At 32.2% G+C, this 24,046-nt stretch overlaps 1 protein-coding gene across 1 annotated transcript in view; it reads right to left on the bottom strand.

Moving 5' to 3' along the window:
* LOC117115538 (ELKS/Rab6-interacting/CAST family member 1-like) overlaps positions 1-24,046 on the bottom strand; it is a 77,597-nt gene that overhangs the window by 39,512 nt on the left and 14,039 nt on the right. Inside the window, exons 3-13 of the mRNA XM_033259378.1 lie at positions 22,326-22,442; positions 19,117-19,272; positions 17,846-18,013; positions 15,439-15,606; positions 12,616-12,678; positions 10,868-11,146; positions 7,280-7,420; positions 6,607-6,627; positions 3,411-3,589; positions 2,922-2,936; positions 787-939 (exon numbers count right to left, since the gene is read on the bottom strand). Coding sequence (XP_033115269.1) covers positions 787-939; positions 2,922-2,936; positions 3,411-3,589; positions 6,607-6,627; positions 7,280-7,420; positions 10,868-11,146; positions 12,616-12,678; positions 15,439-15,606; positions 17,846-18,013; positions 19,117-19,272; positions 22,326-22,442 — 1,460 coding nt within the window. The remainder of the gene's footprint in view (positions 1-786; positions 940-2,921; positions 2,937-3,410; positions 3,590-6,606; positions 6,628-7,279; positions 7,421-10,867; positions 11,147-12,615; positions 12,679-15,438; positions 15,607-17,845; positions 18,014-19,116; positions 19,273-22,325; positions 22,443-24,046) is intronic.

The following is a 24,046-nucleotide window of genomic DNA, read 5'->3' as shown; positions in this document are numbered from 1 at the left end:
GCCTATGGGGGAATAGTTTTAAGTTTTAAATAATGTACGGGTTCTTAACTGTAGTAAAATTAACAGTGCATCAGTAAAACTTTTAAATCTGTGAATTGTTCGAAGTGAACTTATATGATTATTGTATTTTAAATGAACAATTTTGCTTTGATTTTTCAGCTAGCATTGTTGGTGTTGCAGGTTTTAATAGACAGTCTAAATATGTTAAAATATCTTACAAAACACAATCAACAAATCATATACATTATAACTAAGTAAAATGTAATAGAAAAAGAACCCCTTTACCATTTCATTTATAGAGAGCACAGAAAAGAGACCAAAGTAGCTAATATTGCAATCATGATTGGTCAATCTCTTGAAATGAGGTAAAACCATTCAAGCATCACTGGCGTTAGCTCAGTGGCGTTAGCTAATCTGGGGTCTGCAGGTAGCGTTAATAACGCCAAGGACGTGGCGTAGTGAGTGGCTTTAACAACGCCACTGCCTAGTTCACACACAGAGGCGTACGCTACGCCATGCTTAAGCCAGCCTTACGCCGTGTGTGTGAACATAGCCTTAGTCTACCCAGCTGTATTACTGGGCAGCTGCAAATTACTGGGAGTAACCTGCGGTGGACTAACGTCCTACCCAGGGGCAATATCATTCATTCTCTTCCGCCTCATGCTACAGAAACTCAGGATAAACTGCAGTAAAGTGAGGCCTAGTGGCTCGGCAAGGATTTACTTTTATATCTCATAAAATGATAACACATTCTGATCACATGACCTACAAAGCTAGTCATGTGACACCCAACCATCCTTTACCTGTAGTTCTTGGGAATCACTGGTAAGTTCTCCTTCCCGTTTCCTTGCTGCCTCTAGCAACTGCGCGCTCTTTTTCTTCTGCATCTGCTGGTCTCGCTTCATCGCATTGTACTTGCGATTTAAATCACTTAATTGCCTGTAAGATATCAGTTAATAATTATTAACAAAATGTTTAAATAATATAAAATATACAATGAATTTCCAAATTTACAGTATATGAAATTCTATTATGATGTTTTTATAAGTTTAGGTTGAGAGCTTGATAGCATTTGACCTTTGACCTTTCCATGTAATCTTGGATTGAGATGAGATGGCAAAAGCCGGGTCCTCACTGCATTATACGACAGTCATACGACTCCAACTCTGCTCTCTATGAGAACTAGACAACACGATGCTGTCTACTGATAGTCAGTGGCAGTCTGAACTTATCCTCATTAAAAATAATATGTTGTGTGCGCGTCGTGGTGTTCCGTTCTCTGTAGAATCGTGTCGAAGGTCATCGGATGCAGCGAGTACCCGACATTTAACAGCGAAATAAATAATGAATGAAATCAGTGATATTGGGCTTACAGTATCCCTGCACTTTCTAATCCCATAATCGTTTTATAGGAGTGATGCTTTGCCCTACTTGACGTGTTGTCGTAGTGAATACGCAGTACGTTCACAAATATTTGCAGAAAAATTTGCAAATGATTTCGGGTGGGAATCAAACCAACGACTTCCAGGTAACTAGCCTGGTGTCATAACCAGTAGACTGAGCTAGTTCTTAGTGACAGGTGTATTTGGGAATATAATGAGTACTCAGTGTAAAACGTCAGGTAGGGAAAAACATCATTCCTACAACATTTCCTGATGCACACACGCATCAAAACTTATAATAGTTGTCAGAAAATCTAACCAAAGTAAAACAAAGATGAAAGGTATCTAATTAACAGGGAAAGTAAACATTATAACAATGTGAGTAATGATTTAAAGACAGTGCAGTACTCCAAAATGTTAATACACTTTAAAAATACAGTAAAATGGTAGGTTAGACATTAAAAAATGTTATCTGAAATCGAATACAAATAATAAAAAAAATTACTACTGTATTACAACTGATAAAATATAACAACTGACATTTATGGAAGATAGGGTACTGACTCAGGTATAAGCCTATGCCACTGAACAACAATATCACATTCAAAGCGATATACTAATGACAAACTTTACAGAAAATTACTTTGTACAGAAAATATTTAGGTTAAGGTTTAAAGCCATATGTTGTTGCTCTTTGGCAAGAGATGAAATGAATTTATTTGTTTATATACTTCAACCTTTCTTGATAAAAATATTATTGGTAAATGGCCAAGTAGGAAGATGGAGAGGAATAGATTTGGGCGTTTAACAATATATAATCAGCAAGTTAAAAGAGGTAATGACATTCAGTTCATATTAATTGGTAGAGATCAGGTGATTATTGCCATGTACTGTCACATAACTATTTTAGTCATGTGATGAAAAGATGCATAAATAAACTAGCATTGAATCACCATGCAATAATAATTAGTAAATTTAGGTTGACATTAAATAACTAACATAATCTATTAACATTTTGGTTGGGAAGTGGTGTAAAAGAGGAAAGTTGGGAAAAGAGGGGCAGGGAAAGTTGAGGAATTCAGAAAAGAGAGGGTTGGGAAAAACAAACAAGAGAAAGGCAGTTGCAAGTGAACTGATCAATTCTTAAATACAGTAAACATATTTAGGTTAGCACATTAAAAACAATATTAATACAATCACTAAAATAAACATACTGGAACAACATCCAATGGTATAGTTGATAACTAGAATACTGTACAACCAAAATATATACTATTAAAATACAAGAAAAAATTACTATATATTTAACGTATAGTAAGAAAAACATATATAACGCTTCTTGCTTGAAAAAGTGCTGAAGCAAAGTGTTGTATCCCTCATTCATTGGCAGTTTGTCTAGTACAATTTAATAGATGTAACTTGCCATTCAAGTTTAAAAAACTATTGGTAAAAATTTATTCCAAACACTTTTTTATTTCAATGTATTCATATGTTCCTCCAATAGTTTTGTGAGGAGTAAGGCTGATGATATTCACTCACCCTGATGTCTCTGTGCTGCTTACCATAAAGAAAAGAACGTGTTAAAGAAGAATGGAAGAATGACAGGCACAATTATATATAATAAAACAAATGAAAATAAAGTTTTCCTTTTCATCCGGCAGAGTCAGAGCGATCTGACTCTAATTATAATATGACGCTGGTTGGGTTTGAACCAGGAACTTCAGCACAACAAGCAGAAACATAACCTCTCTCAGTCAATATTAAGATGATAGAGATGATGGTGATAATGAAGATGTTGATGATGGTGATAATGAAGATGTTGATGATGATGATTGATGATGATGGTTGTGATGATGATGGTGGTGGTGATAATGATGATGACGATGATGCTGATGATTAAGATGGTGAAGAAGACGATAATGCTGATGTTGGTAGTAACTGAGAATTATGGTGGAGGAATTATAATGATGACAATGAAGATGATGATATAAACGTATTATATAAACTTATGTCCCAAACCCAACTTACAAGTCTAATTCCGAGATTCTCACATCCTTGCCATTTTTCTCAGATTCCATCTCTTTGATAACAGCAAGCAAACGATCTACCTCCACTTGTGTTTTCTTATACTCCTCGCGGTGGTTTGCAATCTGCTCCTCATACATTTTAGCCTTTTGCCGGTCATCGCGATCACGACTATCTTTAATCTATGAAACAAGAATTTTGTCATAAATCAACTTGTGTAAACAAAAAAAAATGTAATAACTCAAAGAAAATAGAGCATACAGAGAATTTGAAGCAATAGTAGATTTAATAGACTTGTGATTTTAATTCTGAATTAAAATTATATTTTTTATAAATTTTTATAAATAATGATAAGTTTTAATTATATTAATGAATTTTTGACATTTAGAAATTGCCTGTTCTTGGGATTAGGATTTTATAAAATTTTTGTAAATAGTAATTTTGGATGACTGATAATTTTTGTATATATAATGATAATGATATTCTTAATTTTAATCGGCTGGTTTTTTGTTTCTTTATTGATGAATGTCTTTTTGCGTCTTATTTTGTATTATCTAATCTGTTATACGATTGCAATAAAATGAGTTATGAGTATGAGTTGATACTATCAGTGAGGTGTGACCGAATGGGAGATTGTGGAAATATTCAAAATTACAGAGCCAGTGTAGGTGGTAGGAGAACTGTGCCAGTTTTCATCTGTGTCATACTCACACTATTCAGATGCAGTGATAAACATAATTCCAAGTCTATAATAAATACTATTAGAAGGATGCAACCTGTGTGTTTGAAAACTAGATGTGTTGTATTGTGAGTTTTCAGTGTACACAAACAACAAAATGGACTAAAAAAAACCTGACTGATTCACATATTTTAACAAGTTCAAATTTGACAAATCCAGATTATTAATCAAGCAATTTAATATGAATTTAAATGTTATTACACAATTAGCATAACAGTTTTGAACTTGTTTGAAATATAATTATATTTGAATATTGAGAACACAGTTATGAACTGACAAAACATAAATGCATGAAAACATCAAAGTATACATGAATGCTCAAATAAATGAGTTGACAAATTATCAGTCAGAAAAACAAAATACAGATGAATGTACTAAAAACACAAACATAACAACAGAATTTAAGATTTAAAAACAGAAATTATTGGTCTTAAATAGAGTTTAAATTGATATAACTATGACAGAAAATGTAAACAGTGCTCCCAATGAATTAAATGGGTTCTAAAGTTGTAGCCACACTGTCACATTTTCTATGATAAATATATGATTTGCCCATAGATAGGATATGGTATGACATCATTGTGGCCATATATGGGTGTGGTATGATATCATCATGCCCATATATGGCACATGTGATTATCATATCAAATTTGTGTCTTTGAAGCCACTGTCAAGACTATCACATTTTTTTTGGACAAAAACATGGGACATGACTATATATGGTCATGATGACATCAGATCATGACCATATATAGGCACATCATGACTATATATGGGCATACAACAGTGTGGACAAAGCTTAAAATTAGTAATGATTAGAAAAGATTTTAAACATTAATAATAAAAATTATTCTTCATAAGCACACTCCAAATTAGCTTAAAATAGAATTTAGAATTTTGTTGAAATCCTTTTAGTATTTAATACATGTTATAGTTTGACTGTATAAACCGTCACATTAAGATCCTTTTGCAATAAAGTTGTTTTTGAGTGTAAAGAAATGCTACCAACTTTTAAGATTGAACCTATAAAGCATGGATTTAAAGCCTGGCAGCATCCATCACGCCACAGATTTCCATGTCATTTATGTGCATATTAAGCCAAACAAATCCACGCTACAATTCAGAAAAGGCAGTGCTATATGTACACCAAAAGCAGAGTAGATGTTCATAGACGAAACGTTTCACGATGCTGTAGAGGGCGCTTGTTAATAGCAGTAAACTTGGCATTATCGAAGCCTAGAGACTTACCCGGTGAAGCTTGCGTAATTTCTGGCATTTGGCAAAAAGGCAATATGCAGAAATTACACATCAGTTAGAGAATTGATTAGAATGCAAAATTGAAATGGAAACCTAAATTAACTAATGACACATTCTTTATATTGACATCATTCTCAATGCCGCTTACATTATAATAAAGCAGATAAAGTATCATGCATATAAACTAATACTGAAGTGATATACGGTATATTCCATTACCTCTAAAACACATTCTTTAAAATGGGTTTCATTCACTCAACCCCCAAGAACAGAAAAGAAAACAAAGGAAAGAAAAAATAGAAAAGAAACTGAAAAAATTGGTAATAAACTCTAGTAGGCTTGGACTAACCTTGTAATAAGTCCTAGTGCAAGTCTCCCTGCCTCAGACTAGCCTGGTAATAAGCTTAAATGGCCCAGAGGTTTAAGTCTCCCTTCTTCTGACCTAAATACACATTTGGTGACCACAAGTACAGTGGAGACACCCTGTCTCAGGCTTGTCCTGGTAATAGGCCCCAGAGATATTAAGTCTCCCTCTCGGACAATGACCAGAAGTATGATTCACTCTGTCCTCCTAAATCTACTTGGTATGGTAATAAGCCCTAATGACCCTTGCCTAAAATTTACTTGGAATAAGTATTGCCGAAGACCAGAGATAAAGCCCCTTATATCAAGAAATTGTTTCTAATAAAAGTAGTAGAGAGAGTGGAAGTAGAGACAAAGCAAATAGTGAATGATATTAATAATAATAATAATAACAATTATAATATCAAAAATAATAATTAAAATGGTAGTAAAACTCATGGTTTTAATTACAATGGAAAAAATATAACAATAATCACAATTATATAGTTACATTATATATAACATATTACATATGTATATATTCTGATAAAGAAAATAAATCAAAATAAATTCTTTATTAACCTGAATATTCTTTGCATATAATATTGAAATGTCAAAATCAAATATAAATTTGTTAATTGAAGAGCAGATAAGTTAATAAGTTGGCATACAAAACAAGTGAGGATGAATCCATGTCTATGCAAAAATGGCATGATATGTGAAGAAACAGATAAACCAAACAAATAATGAATGCTTTATAAATGAATGATGAAAAGGAGATACTTTTAAAGAAAGAAATATTGAGCAAAAGACAAAAATATTAAATTTATTTTATTGTGTTTGTTTGGATTTAAAACTTACCACTTGTAAAGTTCCTTCCAGCTAGTAGTAGCAAATTATAAAATTTTCTCAGATTGATTTTATATTTATAATTTGTGAATAGGATATATAGTTTGTAAATATAACAATTAATTAAAATTAAAAACACATTGAGATATAAGTGAAGTCAATCAATTTTGACGAGTTTCATAAAGAATGATTGTTGATCAATATGTGAATACAGATTAAAATGTCTTACACAACTTGAGTACATTAACAAAATGTTACATTATATTTTACCATGAATTTACAATGGAAATTAATTTTAGTAAACTTAACATCAAACATTCTCCATCTATATTATTCAGGGAATTCAGATATAGATCAGGGTTGTAGACCTACAGAGCAGTTTGCTAGATAAACAATAGAGGGCAGTATATAGGAAATTCATACTGTGGTCAAGTCTTATAAAAAAACATGATAGTGATGATTATTAGATATAATACAAAAGAACTGAACTCACTATAATTCACTTATTAGTTATATAAACAAAACTATGTTAACTTCTTTTGTTACAGTAAGAAATAAAAGTGATGTGAAAGCCAGATATGCTTCTTACAACTGGTAAATAACAATTTGAAATATTCACTCAAATTAATAAACACCAATTTTTATATCGATCTACTTGTATTGGTGACAAAGGAGGAAAAATTACCTTTTCTAGTTCACTTTCAAGTTGTATAAGTTCCTCTGTCTTCTGAGCTAGGTTGATTTCTAATGTGGTTATTTTCGAATCTTTCTTTAAACTAGTAGACACCATTGAAGATGCATGCTCCTTAACATTCATCAGGCTTGCCTTAAAAAAGAAAATGTATATGAAATTGAGATTAATTTATTAATAACCTGGCAACAACCAATCAATCAACTTTATTGAAATTATCAACAACCGCAGAATTCATCAGGAAAACAACAACACAAGCAAATATCAAATAGTAGATACTATTGTTGATAGAATTTCACATCCATTAAGCTAGCCTTTAAGAATACAACTTAAAGTGGAAAATTACTGTAAAATATGGATGAACTCAGTAATAACTTGGCAACCACAAGCAATATAAATGTCATGTACACATAACCAACAGTTCAATATCCATTCTGAAGGGCAATGCAATCAATACAAACAGTAGTAAACTGGTAGGATATCTAATAATAACTTGGTACCATGATTATTGGATTATTATTATTATTATATTATTAATGATATCATTGACATCATATGCTTACATTCAGTAACAAAAGACAGCCTGTTGCAAATAATATACTTAGTTCACATTCCACATTACTGAGTATATAATAAAATCACTTTATTCAATAAGACATATTAACAATAATAATGTTGTTGACATGATCATATGCTTATATTCAATAACAAAGGAAAGCCTGATGCAAATTTACTTACAATCACTTCATTCAATATGACAGGAAATATATTATAGAATACTACAGTTACGTCACGATATCACGTGATACTACTCCGTTGCTATCATTGCAAAATGAGTTCAACCAGATATCATTTTCTCCAATGACAAACCACTGATCCCAATTTCTAACGTAATTATTAAGATGGTGTATCTTAGTTTTTCTTTGCAAATTTTAATTGATGATTAAATGTGTGTTCGATAACTAATATAATGCGAGCTTTGTGTTTTTAGTAAATTTTGATGGTAAAATATTAGATTTTAAGATGCCTATTCCAGAGCCTACAGGCATTCAGGCGTAATGAACGGTAACCAACGTCTGGTTGGCAACAGAGAGAGCCACCTGGCGTCATGACGACACGACTGTGGTACTCTATATGAATTAAAGGAGACAAACTACTTATAGGCCTAGGTCAAATCGCCATCACAGATATGCAAGGCAATAAATTACATACAGATGCACTTATTGTATTGAATATGTATTGCCCCATTGGATTTATAGGAGCCACCGCTGCAAGATATCTCCATGGCAACTAAGAGTGGAGTTGAATAGCTTGGTGGTTAAGTTGCTTGCCTTCCAATCCCAGGGTCCTAATTTTAATTCCTGATTTTTTTTCTCATGTGACCAAAGCAACTCCACTCCCTAAGCCTCATAATGAGACTTAGTTTATCATGTAAATACATCTTGCATGTATGTTTGTCTAGTGAAGGGACATGCCACTTAAAAAAGTGATTAAGTTTGCTGTTTGGCATATTCTTGGGGTTAAAACAAAGAAAAGAAAAGAACAAAGCAAATAGTTTGAAACAAGACTATGTGAGGTAAAAAAAGATGGTAAGGTAGAGTAATATACAAGACCTGTCTTCAACAAAATACAAAGCAAATTATTTTGATTTCAATCAAACCGTATATATTAGGGTTATACCCTATACTTTTTTCAAATACAGTAGTTTACATCACTGCTTATTGGTATGTTTCATCCGCACATGACCCATAACATAACATGGCTTCCACAGGTTGTGACGAGTGTTGTTGCAGGTTAATCAATGCAGATTACAGCAGTAGTATAATGACCTTATACAGAGCCATGGTTCACATCATACCATGTGTAACTTCATTAACTTACAGCACAATTCCTAATTAACAAATATTAAATTTGAGAATCTTTGACGGCTAAGTAAAATTACATTAACATTTTCTAAAAATTTAAATCGCATTAACATACATTTTTCCAGTACAGTAACATACATACATATTGTAATTTCCAACAAATTAATATACACTTACTTTCATAATTATGGATACTTACAAAATTATTCATGAAATTAACATTTACTAATTTTTTTTAAAGATATATATATATTCATATAATTGCCAATACATAAATATACAATGAATTATCTATATAAAAAAGGATAATCTGAATTAAAAATAATCTGAAGTTTTATTTGACTATCAGTACATCTTTCATTTGACTACCTTTGTTTTTTTATTGTTTTGAATCAAATAATGCAGTCCCATGCCAGACCTAGAAACCTTAGTATTTATAAGAATGACTGCATTTCCACCAAAGTTTCTGCACTGTTTTCAACAAGGTATAAAAAAGGCGAGGTCCCCCACACCCACCATCTAGATGTGTATAAGAGACAGGCCTTTGGTTGTGTGGTCTTAGAATTCAAGGCATAACAAGAAGAATGTTTGTTTTTTTGGTCTAATTAACATTTCTGTATCAGCGACATCTTAGATTTAATTAAAATAATTTCTTTAAACATTTCTGAGAGTACAAATACAGAGAATCTCTATTGCATATTGATTTTGAAATGACCTTAACGACTTCACTTAAATCAGACAGTTTGACTAATTGAAGGCTATTTTTACTTGTAAGATGCGAAGACGATGTTGAATGCCCATTCAGCTGCATTTGACGTCACTCTTAAAAGCATAGTCAAGCAGACAATTGCTCAATTGCGATTGTCTAGAATTTGTTAAATTAATCACTTGTATTCCAGACAGCTGGTTGGATTTAAAACAATTGTTGTTCCACATTTTGGCTTTTTTCTATGAGATTTTTGTCCCTTCTTACATTGTAAAGCATGTTGCCTTACGTGATATATTAAACATTAATATACCTAGAATATGTACAGAAATCGTATGATGAAAGCAATATTGCAATAAATACAGCAGCCAAAATTGAGGGAGCATAACAGTATGTCACTCAAAGCGCATTACAACTTCCACCCATTGCTGCTCGTTCCTTGACTTCATCTAAGGTTCATCACGGCATCACTCCTGATAATCTATATAGCTGATTTTCACTAGCCTGTTCACACAGTAACTCCACAAAATGCATTAAATTCCAACAACCTAAAATCAAAACCTACGCTGCAGAGTCTTCCTTCAACTGGCCCTGCCCCTTTGAAGCTCTGTTCATACTATCATATTTCATGTAATAAATTTGAGTGATGTCCATATATGGGCATGCCGATGTCACATTACACCCAAATACATCACAATATTTTGTCTCATAAAATTTGATAGTGTGGACAGAGCATTAAACCAGAACTGGAGCACTCGCACCCTTCTGAATTATTTAAAGCACAACAAAGACTCACCTTTAAAAACAACATTTCTTATGCACAAAGTTGGATGTTGTCTGATATGGAAATATAGTGTTAATAAACTTTCCTGATTTAGCATCATCAGCACTTTGAGGCATTAGATGTATTATTGTTTTATTACTTTATAGCATAGCATCATATAATAGAAACATAGACTTATCAAGTTGAGGCCTTAGTTATTTTAAGTACAGAAAGTAACCAATACTTACTTCTTTATCTGCCAACTCTTTCTCAAGAGACTCAAGTCTTGCTTTCGATTCCTTCAGTTGATTCTGATAATGCTGCACCTCTTCTGTTCGATCATTGTCCTCTCGAGATCGCTGATCCTTTAGTCGCACAATCATCCTTTCCTTCTCTGCCAGAGCTTCCTCTAGACTGGTGACAGCGCTGTCTGTCGATGTCTGGTCTGCTTGTAATGAGCTTAACTTCGATTTGATAGCACTATTCTCCATTTCTTTCTCATTCAACTGTTCTGTTAGGTTGTCAATCTGTTATAATAAAAAAAAACCCTAAGTGTGAAGAAAGCTTCATCACCATTACATCACCATCAATTTTCATCAACACCATTTCAGGGGTCGCAAGTCTACTGCAAGTTGCAGGAGTCTTCCTGGAAATCCAGACAGCCTCCCACACTCCCGCAAGGAAGCAAAATCCGCCCGGAAACTAGCCCATCTCCCGCAAATTCATTATATACATGTTTGCTACTGTATTTATCAATTGTCTTGTTTATGTCTCCTGGTCATGGGTATGCCCATGCATAACAGCAAGCTCATTTAACTAGATCTTCCATAATGGTTTTTTTCTGACTTGGGACTACTGCCTTCTAATTGTAGAATTGTAATTCATCCTCTTCATCATCATCTTTTAAATTTTTTTATGAGAGAATCACTGATTATTTCTGGTGCTTCAATATTAAATGGTCATAACTGCTGGAAAAGTAGAATTGATAGATAGGCGATGTATCCATTACATTCCTAAGGCCTTGCTGTATACTTTGGAAACTTGGTTACAGGAAATCAATTGTCTCTGACAATACAATCTTCACTCACTTGAGAATGCATTTGATGGACTTTGGTATATTATATTTTTACATTAATGTACAATAAAAACAAGTCATCACTTCACTGATATAAATAATATATTGATATTAAATTCAATTGTTATTACACCAGCAAACATGATCAAAATAGCAGACTGGTAATACTGTTTGCCACAAAATATAACCAATCAGTTTCATAATGAAATATTATTGATTAATTATTGACCAATGAGAACCAATATCGATAAAAGATGATAATCAATTCAATAGATGAAGAATAGCAGTTAAACATGAAAGTGAAAACATTCTATGCTGTTAACATACTCATAAAAACACGGACTGGGTAGTTATTAGATATACAGATAGATAAATATCAACAATATTATATAGTTTAGACAACACCCTAGCAGTAAATTCAACCAATGTTGGCTATACAATCACATAAACATGAGGATATACTGTAATGATACTGTTAAGATTATAATATAGTAATATACACAAGCCATTTCATCTCATATCCTTTCAAATGTTTTCACATTTTTATATTTTAATAAAAATCAGAACGATAAAGAAATGTTTTCAATAAATATCAATGCACAAGTGTTGCTTCAACGTCAACGGTTAGTCAATGAACTGTGGCGGTATTTTTTCAATAAGTAATTAAGATCTGTAATGAAGTTCAAAAGAGTTAATTAACGAAACATAACGAGCATTAATTAGTCCGTATTCATTAATGGATGCAGGTACAAAAGCAAAGAGAGAAACGATTTCATTCAAGACAAGCCCATTAACAAAGACAGAAAAACAAAATGTCTTAGAGAACATATTCCAGCAATGGGACAACTTAAATGAGAAGTAACATGTATCATAATGCAAATCAAAAGCATATCACTATGACAAGACAAGGTCAAAGGTCACCTTTATCAGGAGGAACTCTAGTTTGCCATCTTTAAGTTCCAATGCATTCGTGTAGTCAGCCAGCTATTGGGGTTTGAACATAGAGGTCAGAGGTTATGATGTGTTCATTTTAAGTATTCTAAACTATCATGCAATACTGAAATAATATTAACATCACTTTTTCCATTGCCAGAGAATAGCTCCATCTCTATTTCAAGGGTTTATGGGTACACATCCACTTTTCTCACTTCCTTTTAAGTACATTTTTGTGTTCATTTGGGAAATGCATAAATGGGAATACCCAAGGTTGGGTATGTTATGTTTTTTGATGATGAAAGTGTAGGCGTTGGTAGTGAATTCATGGTTCTGGTTAAATTTCTCAATACAAACTGATCAAGGCACGAACCCTCCACTAGTTTGATTTGACTATAAAGATCATTTTTATATTAATCAATTTATTATACCTTGAAATTGGCTGAAATGTATGCTCTTGAAAGATACTCAAGTATAATGATATGGTAATGATGATGAAATATTAAATGATTATGACGACTATGATGATGAAGACCGATGATGTTCTTTTAGATGAAGAACATATGACAAAAATGATAAAAATAATAATAATGATTATGATGATGATGATGATAATATGGCTAAAAAAAACAATAGCTATGTATGAAACTAGTGACCAAATTGATAACAATAATAATTATTGATGATGGTAATAGTAAAGAACATTAATAATATATCCCTATTTGCCAGAACTTCCAAAGGAGACAGCAGTAGTACTCTAAAGGTATAAACTGTACCAAAAGAGAATTAGCCACTCCAATGTAAGTCTTAGTAATACAAGAATAAAAGTTGTGCAAAAGTTAAAAACAACCAGAATTTATGAGAACAGAAGATTATGTTTAATACATAAAACATTAAATGTCATTAGTGTGATTATTAAGGATGGCAATGCAAAAGCTTAAAACAAATTTTAAAATGGAATGATTATGAATGAATAAAAAATAAATATGAAAATGAATAAAAATTAAATGACACTTATAAATTGATTATAACATACTCTAATGATTGCACATACTATAATCATTTGATTAATAAAACAAATGATTATATAATATATTATGCATAATTTAATTAAAACTGTACAAAAAATGTTTTCATAACTACATAACGTTTTTACAATTTATGTATGGTATAACTATAAATAAATTTGATAATTTCAAAAAGTTATGATCTGATTATGATAAATTATGCATAAATCTATTCATCTGGTTTTGTAGTATGTGAATCGACATATTACACAAACTGTAAAGTAATCTGAAAAATATTATGCATTACATAAATATTTGGTAGCTATTTTAAAAATGCTTTGTATAGATTCAATGAATAGTAAGTATATGAAATGAAAACAAAAAATGAAAATGACCATTATGAGGTAAATTAAATCAATATATTAAGCATAATTCAAGTCCCTGAACTCTGTGCCATGATACTAAATTTACTTGGTCTCAAAAGACCATGAATAAAATATTATATTTTAGATTCAGAAAGGAACAATTAGGAAATGAATTTTAGCGGAACATTATCATAGAACCATGAACCATTCAGAGATGTAGGCTGTAGACGATTACTCTGATGTTACAGTACAAAATGCATTAAATAATTTAGTTCATGTCCAAGTATCTTTGCATGAATGGCATTTGGAATTAACATTTTTGTGTTTGTTATCTCATTTCCTGTTTGCTAAGACTTCTGCTCCTTATATTCCAGCCAATAATGTACCATTATGATTTTATTATTATTTGGTGGATTCAGACTCCAAGTTCTACACATTACTTTTGCAAGACAAATTACCTACATTGGCGTTTTAAACCCATGAGTAAGAATGCGTACAAGGCTGGAAATGAATTATGTAATAATTAATGTACTAGTTAGTATGAATGTATTTTTTTTTCTATTTACAGCACCAATGAGTGATGGCAGTTCTAACTTTATGCTGTAGTGATTAGTAGGTTAAATAGTTGCTTTTCAAATTACAGGGCCCAAAGTTCAATTCCTGTCAAGGGAAATTATTTTCTTCTCATGACTAAAAACAAGTCCACAACCTAAGTAACATGATGAGTAGAGCATCATGGGCATATTTGACTTGTGAAAGATATGGTCACTTAAGACAGTGGTTATAATTGCTATTGTCAATCCTTGTCCCAAATTTGTATGCTTCAATTTTATACTTTCATGAGAAAGAAAATCAATAATATAAGGAAAATAAGTGTGTTTTTGGAATTGTTTATGGCTGGAATGGTTTCTACTGCAAGGAGATTTTTCTTGATTGCTGAAAGCTTAATGGTGTCCATTTTGCAGTTTGACTGGACGATAAGAATTGGATTTTCTTAGAGCTAACATCTCCACTACTTAGGTATTTCAAGAAGACTTGGTTTATAGAACATCATATTGTTTCATACTGTACATTTAAGAGGGCCCCTGATTATCAGCTGACCTTGTGAAATAAACTGGAAGCATGGGTCATCCTCTAAAAATATGGTTAAAAAAATGATCACGATTAAATGTAATATTTAGTGAAGAGGACATATTTTTTCAGACAGTTGTGGGGAGGAGGTAGTATGGGTCATGCTATAAAGGTAAAAAAATAAATTGCTTTCATTCATAACCATATATGAGCAAATGGGTGTTCAAATCCCAGAAAAATGAAGATGGGAGGGGAGGTTAGGAGTGGTCGGGAAGGTCAAAGTTTAGAATGCTTATGAAAAATATATAATTACAAGAAAAAAGAAAGACAAAAAAATGATGAGAAATTGCAAGTGTTATGATACTTGCCTTCCTCTGAAGTACATTTGTCTTTCGATCTTTGATGTCGACCATCTCCCGTAACTCCGCAACTTCGTTTGAATGTTTATTCTTGTCAGTTGACATGTTGGAGAGCTGGTCATTCTTCTGTTGGATCAAAGACTCTTTCTCCTCAAGTCGTCCTCGTAATGCCTCAATCTGGCAAAGAAATATTGATTAAGAAAGGATTTAAACAGATTTGAAAAATAAGTATCTTGACATTTCAAATAATGTTCCTTTATTAATTAAAAGTGTGAACGTCAGAATAAGAAATATAGGAAGACATAAAAATTGAGATGGAGAGACAAAATATTAGGTATTTGATAGAGGTACACTAGTGTATCGAAGTAGGAAAAAATAGGTTAACTCTGGAGGCAGAATGATCCAATGATGGATTTTTATAACATAAAACCACTCAAACCTCATGATTATACTTGGATTGAAGAACATCAATTACATTCATGTTATAGGTACGTTACTGATGGCTATACTTACAATACAGTGTCTTTTTACTCCATTGATAATGTGAACCAATGCGAATTCATATCATTGGTAAATAAAGAACTATGTGTTATGCATTGCCTGTGATGCCTGTACAGAGACATAGACAATCTAATCTCAATAGTATAATCGTAGACTCCTATCTAGATCATTAGCTTAATTAGATGAAAAGTATGTGTTTATGTCTGTGGATGATCCTAAATGACATTGAAAGTTCTTAATCTCATCTTAATGCAATGGTAATACGCTTATGGCATAACACAGTGGCTATACTTAATCCTGTCTTAATGTAATGATAAATTGTGGTTAACATTTAGGCTAATGATTCAGTGTCTCCGGCAGGAAATATTTAAAAACTAGAACAAGAGGGCCGGGCTTGTATTATGGACCAGATTCAAGATTTGTTAAAAGCAGGATAGAAAACTTTGGCAATTTTGACAGCAAATTAGCCCAAAGGTTTACATGCAGAAGTCAACATAATTGCAGACATTTCTTATATTATAACACATAACTCTGGTTTTTCCTCGAACATGTCACATTAGTATAAAATGTCAGTTCTATTGCATAGAGTAATGTAAACGACACCCTTCAGGAAGAACCATCAAACAGATAAATAAATCAGATGTTGATGTCTGTTTTTTTGCTGCGATTTCACACCATTCATGCATCATTTGATCACACATCGTAAACCATTATTATTTATTGCGCGCTTCATGTGTGACCAAGCATTCACATTCTTTTTAAAGATGCAAGTTCATGTAAAATTCTGTCGATACAGAATGACACTGAGAAGACAGGAAGGCTCCTATGGAGCCAATTACCCATTACAATGCTGTGATTAGATACAAGGATGAAATCATAAGCATTCATGCTTGATGCAGATTGAGAGCACCTGTTCACTGTTTATGAATTTTGGGTGGTATAAGTGCTTCTACAGAGCAATCCTACAAAATTAAACCAAATTCAATACATCATGAATAAACAAACAATATACAAAAATGCTGGGACAATAACAAACAGGCATTTTGGTACTTAAACTAAAAAGCCTACATCTTCAAGCACTGTTACTATAATTTCTCATTATTTACAAATACTTACTATGTATTCATGTATTTACTGTTAACTACTTACATCTAACATTCAACACAATTCAATAAACATTAAAGTGTAAATTATTAATTATTTAGAATTCTCATTCCAAGCTAATTGTTTAAATTTTTCAGTATGGTATTTGTTTGCATTGTTGCTTATTTCAGGCTATGGCTTTCTTTTTGTTATATGTCATTGTTGCGTTTATTATTATTATTGTAATGGGACCCCTTCGGAAACAAGCAGAAATTCTTAAAGGGTTATCCTGAAATTCTCTTATTGTTGTTTAATTTATTTAATTTTGTACTCTGTTTAGTTGTGAGAATTTCGAAATAAATCAAATCAACTCAACTTGTAAAGCACCAGTCGGTCTCTATCTCAAATGAGTAAATCGACGAAGGTTTTAGTCAACTGTTTATCAATAATAATGATTATGGTGACTTATAGAATTCATGTAGAGACCTCTATGCAGCTTGACATTACTACCCCCAGTTACTGGATCAAGCACATGGAACAAATACTCAGGTCGCTGGGGAAACTCCATAATGTTGTAGCAATAAACAGTGCATTTTGTTTGAACTCACCAAGTACTCACTCACATGTATTCCCAGCTGGGTGGAGACAACCTTAGATAAGTAGTGCCTTGCCCAAGGACTCAAGTGAAATTCACAGCGAGAGATTGAACCCCCACAAGGTTGAGTAGCAGAACCGCAAACGCTGCACCCAACCGCTGCCATCAGTCAATGACAGCCTTATATTCCTGTCCTGAAATGGCAAATACCAAGTACTGTACCAGGTAGTTACTTACATCAGCTTGCATAATGACGATGCGTTGTTCCTTTGCAGATAGTGATTCTTTGAGGAGCTGGATGTGAGCCTGGCTGTCTTGGTCCTGGTGGTTCAGGGTATCAAGACGGGTCTGTAAGCCTTGGATTTCAGAGTCTTTTTTTGTCATTTCAACTTTCATCTTATCAATCTACAACACAAATCAAATGACAAAACATTCAATTTTTTAAACATTAAGGGCAATACATTAAATTCTTTGTATCCCCAATTGACAATTTTGGAGAATGAACTTGTACTTTTGTGACTGGGAAGCTAACCGACACAGCCATACAGTATGTATGAATACCTGCAAATTTGTAAGAATAACAGGTTTTTATTACATCTTGGTTTGCATTGGCTAGGTGTCGCCCAGTCAAGGGACAACCTATTTAAAAGCATGTTCAGCCTCACACATTCCCTGACAGGTACAGTAGTTAGAAAAAGGATCACATAAAGCGAATATCAGAATCAGGGGCAGCATTTACATTTAAAACATAAATTGCAAGAATAATCGGGTTCTTCATCAAGTGACAAAATGGGACGACTGTTCTATTATTTTTCGAGGGGTGTTCTCATGTTTGAGAGAGAATAGGCAATTTGTCCAGTTAAGTATTCACGAAGTAGACTGGGACCATATTGAAGTGTCTTATGGCTGGGTAATATAACTGACACTATCTTTAATGGGAAAACCTCTAATGGCTTTAGGCTTAACCATTTGAACAAACCAACACCAGTGCTATATCTAATCTAAACAACTTTACACGAAAGGGTTAATTGAATCGTAATTGTTTTGTCGCGTCTTCAAGGTTTGAGAGGTCATTGATGTCATCAGAGCGAATGTCTTCTCTAAATGATTTAACCTTTTCCATTGAAATTTACATTTCTATCAACTAAGTATTAAATCAATAAAGATGAAAATAATAAATGAGGCTATGCACTACATTGCAGTTGATTGCAGTAAGTGGACACTACAATTTGATATAAAAGGAAGCCAAAACAAGATACTGTACTATTAATTGTTCATGAGATAAAGCACCACTAAAAAACTATAAAACTAAAGTAGTATATCAAATTATAATTATTATACTTTTATATTACTATAATTTATAATAATTACCTACATATTATTTTAAAACTTGTAATAAAGAAACATTCTAAACCATAATTTATGAGCAAATCTTCCTTTGCAACTATTCATTAAATCTTTTCTAAATATATTCCACACTTGTAAGCAGAACACATTATGCTAATCACCTTAATCTTGAAATGCCTAGCCTGACCCTTGAACTCTTCTGCCTCTCGGGAGAAATTTCCAGCATCATCTGAGCTTAGTGAGTGGCTAGTGCGGTACCGACTAAGCTCCTCTTCTTGATCCCTTAGCCTCTGTTCCAGACTTGCGATTTTGTTGTCCTATTTACAAGGAAATAACAAAATACAGTATAGTTTTAGATATCATCTGATGTTGATTTTAATGTGATAGAAGAAAAACAATATTTACAGTACTTCGTTTCAGTGCATAATGATAAAAAATGTTTTTTTTTTATAGCTCAATAAAAACCAGGTCATATAAAGAAGATAAATTTATAATATAATATAAATCAAATATTTTATGGTAAATTTATAGAAGACATATTAAATATACAGTAATAAGCATAGAAAAAGCATTGTATGAAATTTAAAAAAAAACTATTATAAAATAAATCAAACATAAATTTAAAGAGGGTTTTCAAAATATGATAAAGTGATATTATATAAGGTTGACAGTTTCACTTTGGTTTTTTTCCCCTTCTATTGAATCCACAATTAATTTATTTCCTCTGCACAGTTTTTCATTTAATTTAATAAATAATTAATGAATATATTTAAGTCAGTTTAAATCTATGTCAAATTTACTGAAAATAAGGAAGTAAGAACATTTATGACAATGAATCTACCATAAGAGAATAGTAAGGATAAAAGGGTGATTTGCAGCATAGAAGGAAAATACTTTTACTAAATTTAAATAAGCTTACATAACGAGCACAGTACAGTACAAGGAAGTGTAAATACCGTATAGCCATAAAACAATTTCTTGGTCTCAACAGAGGTCCCAAGTCTACCGCTACTTGCGGTAGTCTACCGCTTTTAGCGACGAACTACTAGGCTACTGTAAGCCTACGTTTTTCTACCGCATGAAAAAGATTCTCCCGTAAATTTTTGAAATATTTAATTTTGAAGATCAGCTCTAGCCTAGGCCTAGGCAAAAACATGATTCATGATGTTAAAAACAATCGTAAACATCACAAATAAGTTTATTCCACTCCCTACCATCACTGCTTATAATGCATTTGCAATTAATTACGGTAGCTGCTGAAAACGCAGAATCAAAATATACATTGATGTGCCCATACTTGCGACGCCCGCAATAACACACCCTTTGACCTGTACAACAAACCTACTGCTAACTTTTTGCATAAAGTTAATTTTATCGAGCTGTTTCATGAAAATAATCACATAATTATAAATTGATAGTCGAAAATAAGAAGTAAAAATATGGCTTCAGCGAAGAAACGCAGAAATTAATGAGCTTTTAATTCACAAGAAGTATGTTAGCCACTGGTGGCGCACCATCGAGGTCAACGAACTCAACTCAGCAAAGTATACTGTTTGAAAGCATGGAGGTCAATGTTGTTATAGTAATGTTGTAGTAATAAGGCCGACGTCTAAAGATATTTAAAGGTATGTTGACTTCTTTTTGAACATTTTTATGTGATTGGGATAAAACCATATGTTATTCATTTTTGTGACTTGGAAATGGATGGTTGTAGAGGCCTGTGCTCATCGCTAGCCCACCTAAGCCTAGTCAGGCCTTAAACTTTTCGAGCCAGTTTTTAATGTACTACTCTAGGGCCTAGGCGAGGCCTACCGTCCTTAAAATACCTTAGATCTAGACCTCAGTTAAGGTTTTTGATGAAGTCAATTGAGCTATGTACACCTAGACAAGTCTATCGATACTTTAACGAGAATAAAATAAATTAGATTATATACATACATTTGGAAATAATATTTTTCTTATTTTTATGTTCACAGACTTGCTAGACTGCCATGAACTGCATCCAAATTCTGCTCTAATCAGGGGCAAAAAAGCAACTACTATTGAATACAATAAACTAACAGATGCCAGAAAAGAAGTGTAAATTGATGTACAACATAATTAATGATATTGATGTAGGTCTAAGTGTAAATAAATGAATATTAGATTAGGCCTACTGTACACCGTCAGAGTACTGTAGTTGATTCCAGAATTTATGTAATTTCATTGTATTAATTTACATTGTGTAAAATAAAAATGAAAGCAAGAGCTACAGTAGCAATTTAACTGTCTGTTTGATCACTGAATGTCAAGTATTTGATATTATAACTAGTTGCGTATTGGCTATAACGTAACACGCGTTGTATTTGCAGGTGGCCAAATGTTCCTGACAAAATCTCCTGCGAATGGAGTTTCAACTTGGGACCCCTTCATAATATTATAATTGAAGGAATAAAACTGAAAATAGCCATGCAAAACTCGGTTGAACCAAATTAGTATGATGAAAATGATGATGCCATGACAATAATGATTATGATGATAGTGGTATAAAAGTGTAATTACAATGACAATGATGATGACGATGAAGGTAATGATGATGATAAAGACGATGAGACGATGATGATGCTGCTTAAGATAACATACCTGTAATTATATTAATTATAAAGTTGATGATGATGCTGATGGTGGCATGAATTATTTTAAAATCCTAATATAGAAATTAACATATGTGGCAAAAACAAGCCAAACGAGTCACTCGTCGCAATCCTGTTTCAGAGATAATGGCCAAAACATGCTCAAATTTATTTTTGAAATCTATTTTACTGCACTAAACTAACCTTTATATATACTGTATATCATGATACATCATGATGATATACAGTATATATATAATGCTGTTATTTTCCTCATTTTCAATGTTAAAACAACAATTTGGTGATGGATTCTGCCTGAGAAATGCCCGAAATCATAAACTTTATGATTCTTTTACCATTTTATACTCTCTTATTCATCTTATAACCCTGTATTAAATATCAATTTTTGCAACGAGTGACTAGTTTGGCTTGTCTTTGCCAAATACTGTATGACATAGAAAAATATTATAATAATTTCGGACCATTATAATAACATTCTTTTTGACCTTAATGCATAAAAAACATAATAGATAACCAAATTGAAAGCATGCTTTAAATCACCTTACACATGTATGATATTGATGAAATATTGATAGCCAGCCAAATTGAAAACAAAATAAAACACAAAAACCAAATGAAAACATACAAAATAGGAAATAATGAACTATTGATGACTTGACTAGAAATGTAAAAGACTTTCTGTAATTGAAAACTACAAGTCGATTCACTGTACATATGATTAGATTACATTACTGTACCTTCACTTCTACGACTGCCTTTAAAGCTAGGCCCCGAGATGAATCAGAATCTGAATGTAGTGCAGAGCCTAGCTGGCGTTCAAGACGATCGGTACGATTTGTATTTCTTCGTAAATCCTGGTATATTGTCGTAAGTATCGATAAGCAGCATTAAAAAATCGGTATCAGTATCAATTTAATAAAATGTTAAAACAACAAAGTTTTGGTTTTGTCAAACATAATGTGTAAGCGCTATCCACCTTATCAAATTTTATGCAACAAATAAATGTGATAATATATGCCCATAATTGGATGTAGTATGACATCATCATGCCCATATATAGGCACATCGACATATCTTGATAGTGTGGACAGAGCTTTCGTCATCAAAGGAATCAACAGATAAACAAAATGTCCAATTAAATAATTGGTCCTCTTAATCAAATAAACTGACATTGTGCATATGAAATGTGCAAGTATGCTTTTTTTTCCCCATATCATATAATGATGCAAATTACAAAGAATTGTAAAATTCTGTACAGTAGAGCTACTATAACAGACAGTATTAACTGTAAGTATAAGGTTAGAATTTGACCAAGCTAATCACTGAAATCTGCAGGCTACAATAACTACTGTACAGTAGTGATACAACCATTTTCTGCCTAGAACACCAAGTAAAAGCATGATGTTCTTAATTACATTAGACGATTTTTTTTATACAGTACAACCAATATACTTTATCAAAACTGTCATACAATTTATAGGGTATTACAGTATTTGAGTATAAAATATCTTCTATTGTTATATTTTACAGTCCAAAAGTAATGTCATTTTCTCTTGTTCAAGGTACAGTACTGTAATGCTTTTATCAACATCTTTGATTAATCTCTGTGGACTTAAAGATATGTCAGCATTGCAGTTACCTTATTCCTCATGAAATAAAGTAGGATAAATAAATATATAAATAAATATATAATGGCCTTGTACTAGATACATTAATAATAACAAATTAATTTTTTTTAAACATTCATTTACAATTAATAAAGTTTCAATGAATACAAGTATAGAGATACAGTAACATGCATTTTTAGGCATGCAATAATTTTAATATTCTTTAAAAGAGTTAATACAATTTATTTTCTTTACCACTTCAATTTGTGGAGAGCAATTATTATAATTTATCAATGTCCATTGTCACTTTTATTGATCATAATAATTGCAATTTTTTAGTAATATTCTTTTGTTATATGCAATTTATTGGTCTATAATATATTCGAAAATGCAATAAAATATATATTTTTAAAATTAATTCATTAAATTAATGAAATTTAAGGAATTTGAAAAGAAAACTAGAAGGCCACCTTAACAGAATAATGAAACAACTTAGATGATGATGATAATGGGCGACAATGAGGACAAATTATTCAATTCACTAACACTCACTTAACGCGATGCGAATAATCTGGCCGCGTGTCCATGGGGCGAAAACCAAGCACAGAATATTGATGGGATTTCAACGATGCTTATCATGTAGTAGGCTACTACTATAGTTCATTAAACCTGGCTGTTGGATTATCAATTGGAATTTTAAAAGACTAAACAGCAGGTCTGCTAGCAAATTAACATGAAATAAAGCAGTTCTGTACTGTACAGTACTTGATTTTAAATAATATTGGACTTGTACCATTGCAGAGGATGTAATAAACACTTTATCTGTCTCAATGTGGTCTTTTTTTAATCAT

The sequence above is a fragment of the Anneissia japonica genome, unplaced genomic scaffold (assembly GCF_011630105.1).
Source record: "Anneissia japonica isolate Jap-2015-1 unplaced genomic scaffold, ASM1163010v1 scaffold287854_len485379_cov200, whole genome shotgun sequence".
Lineage (NCBI taxonomy): Eukaryota > Metazoa > Echinodermata > Crinoidea > Comatulida > Comatulidae > Anneissia > Anneissia japonica.
The sequence above is the reverse complement of the archived record's forward strand: the minus strand, read 5'-3'. Positions and strand labels throughout refer to the sequence as shown.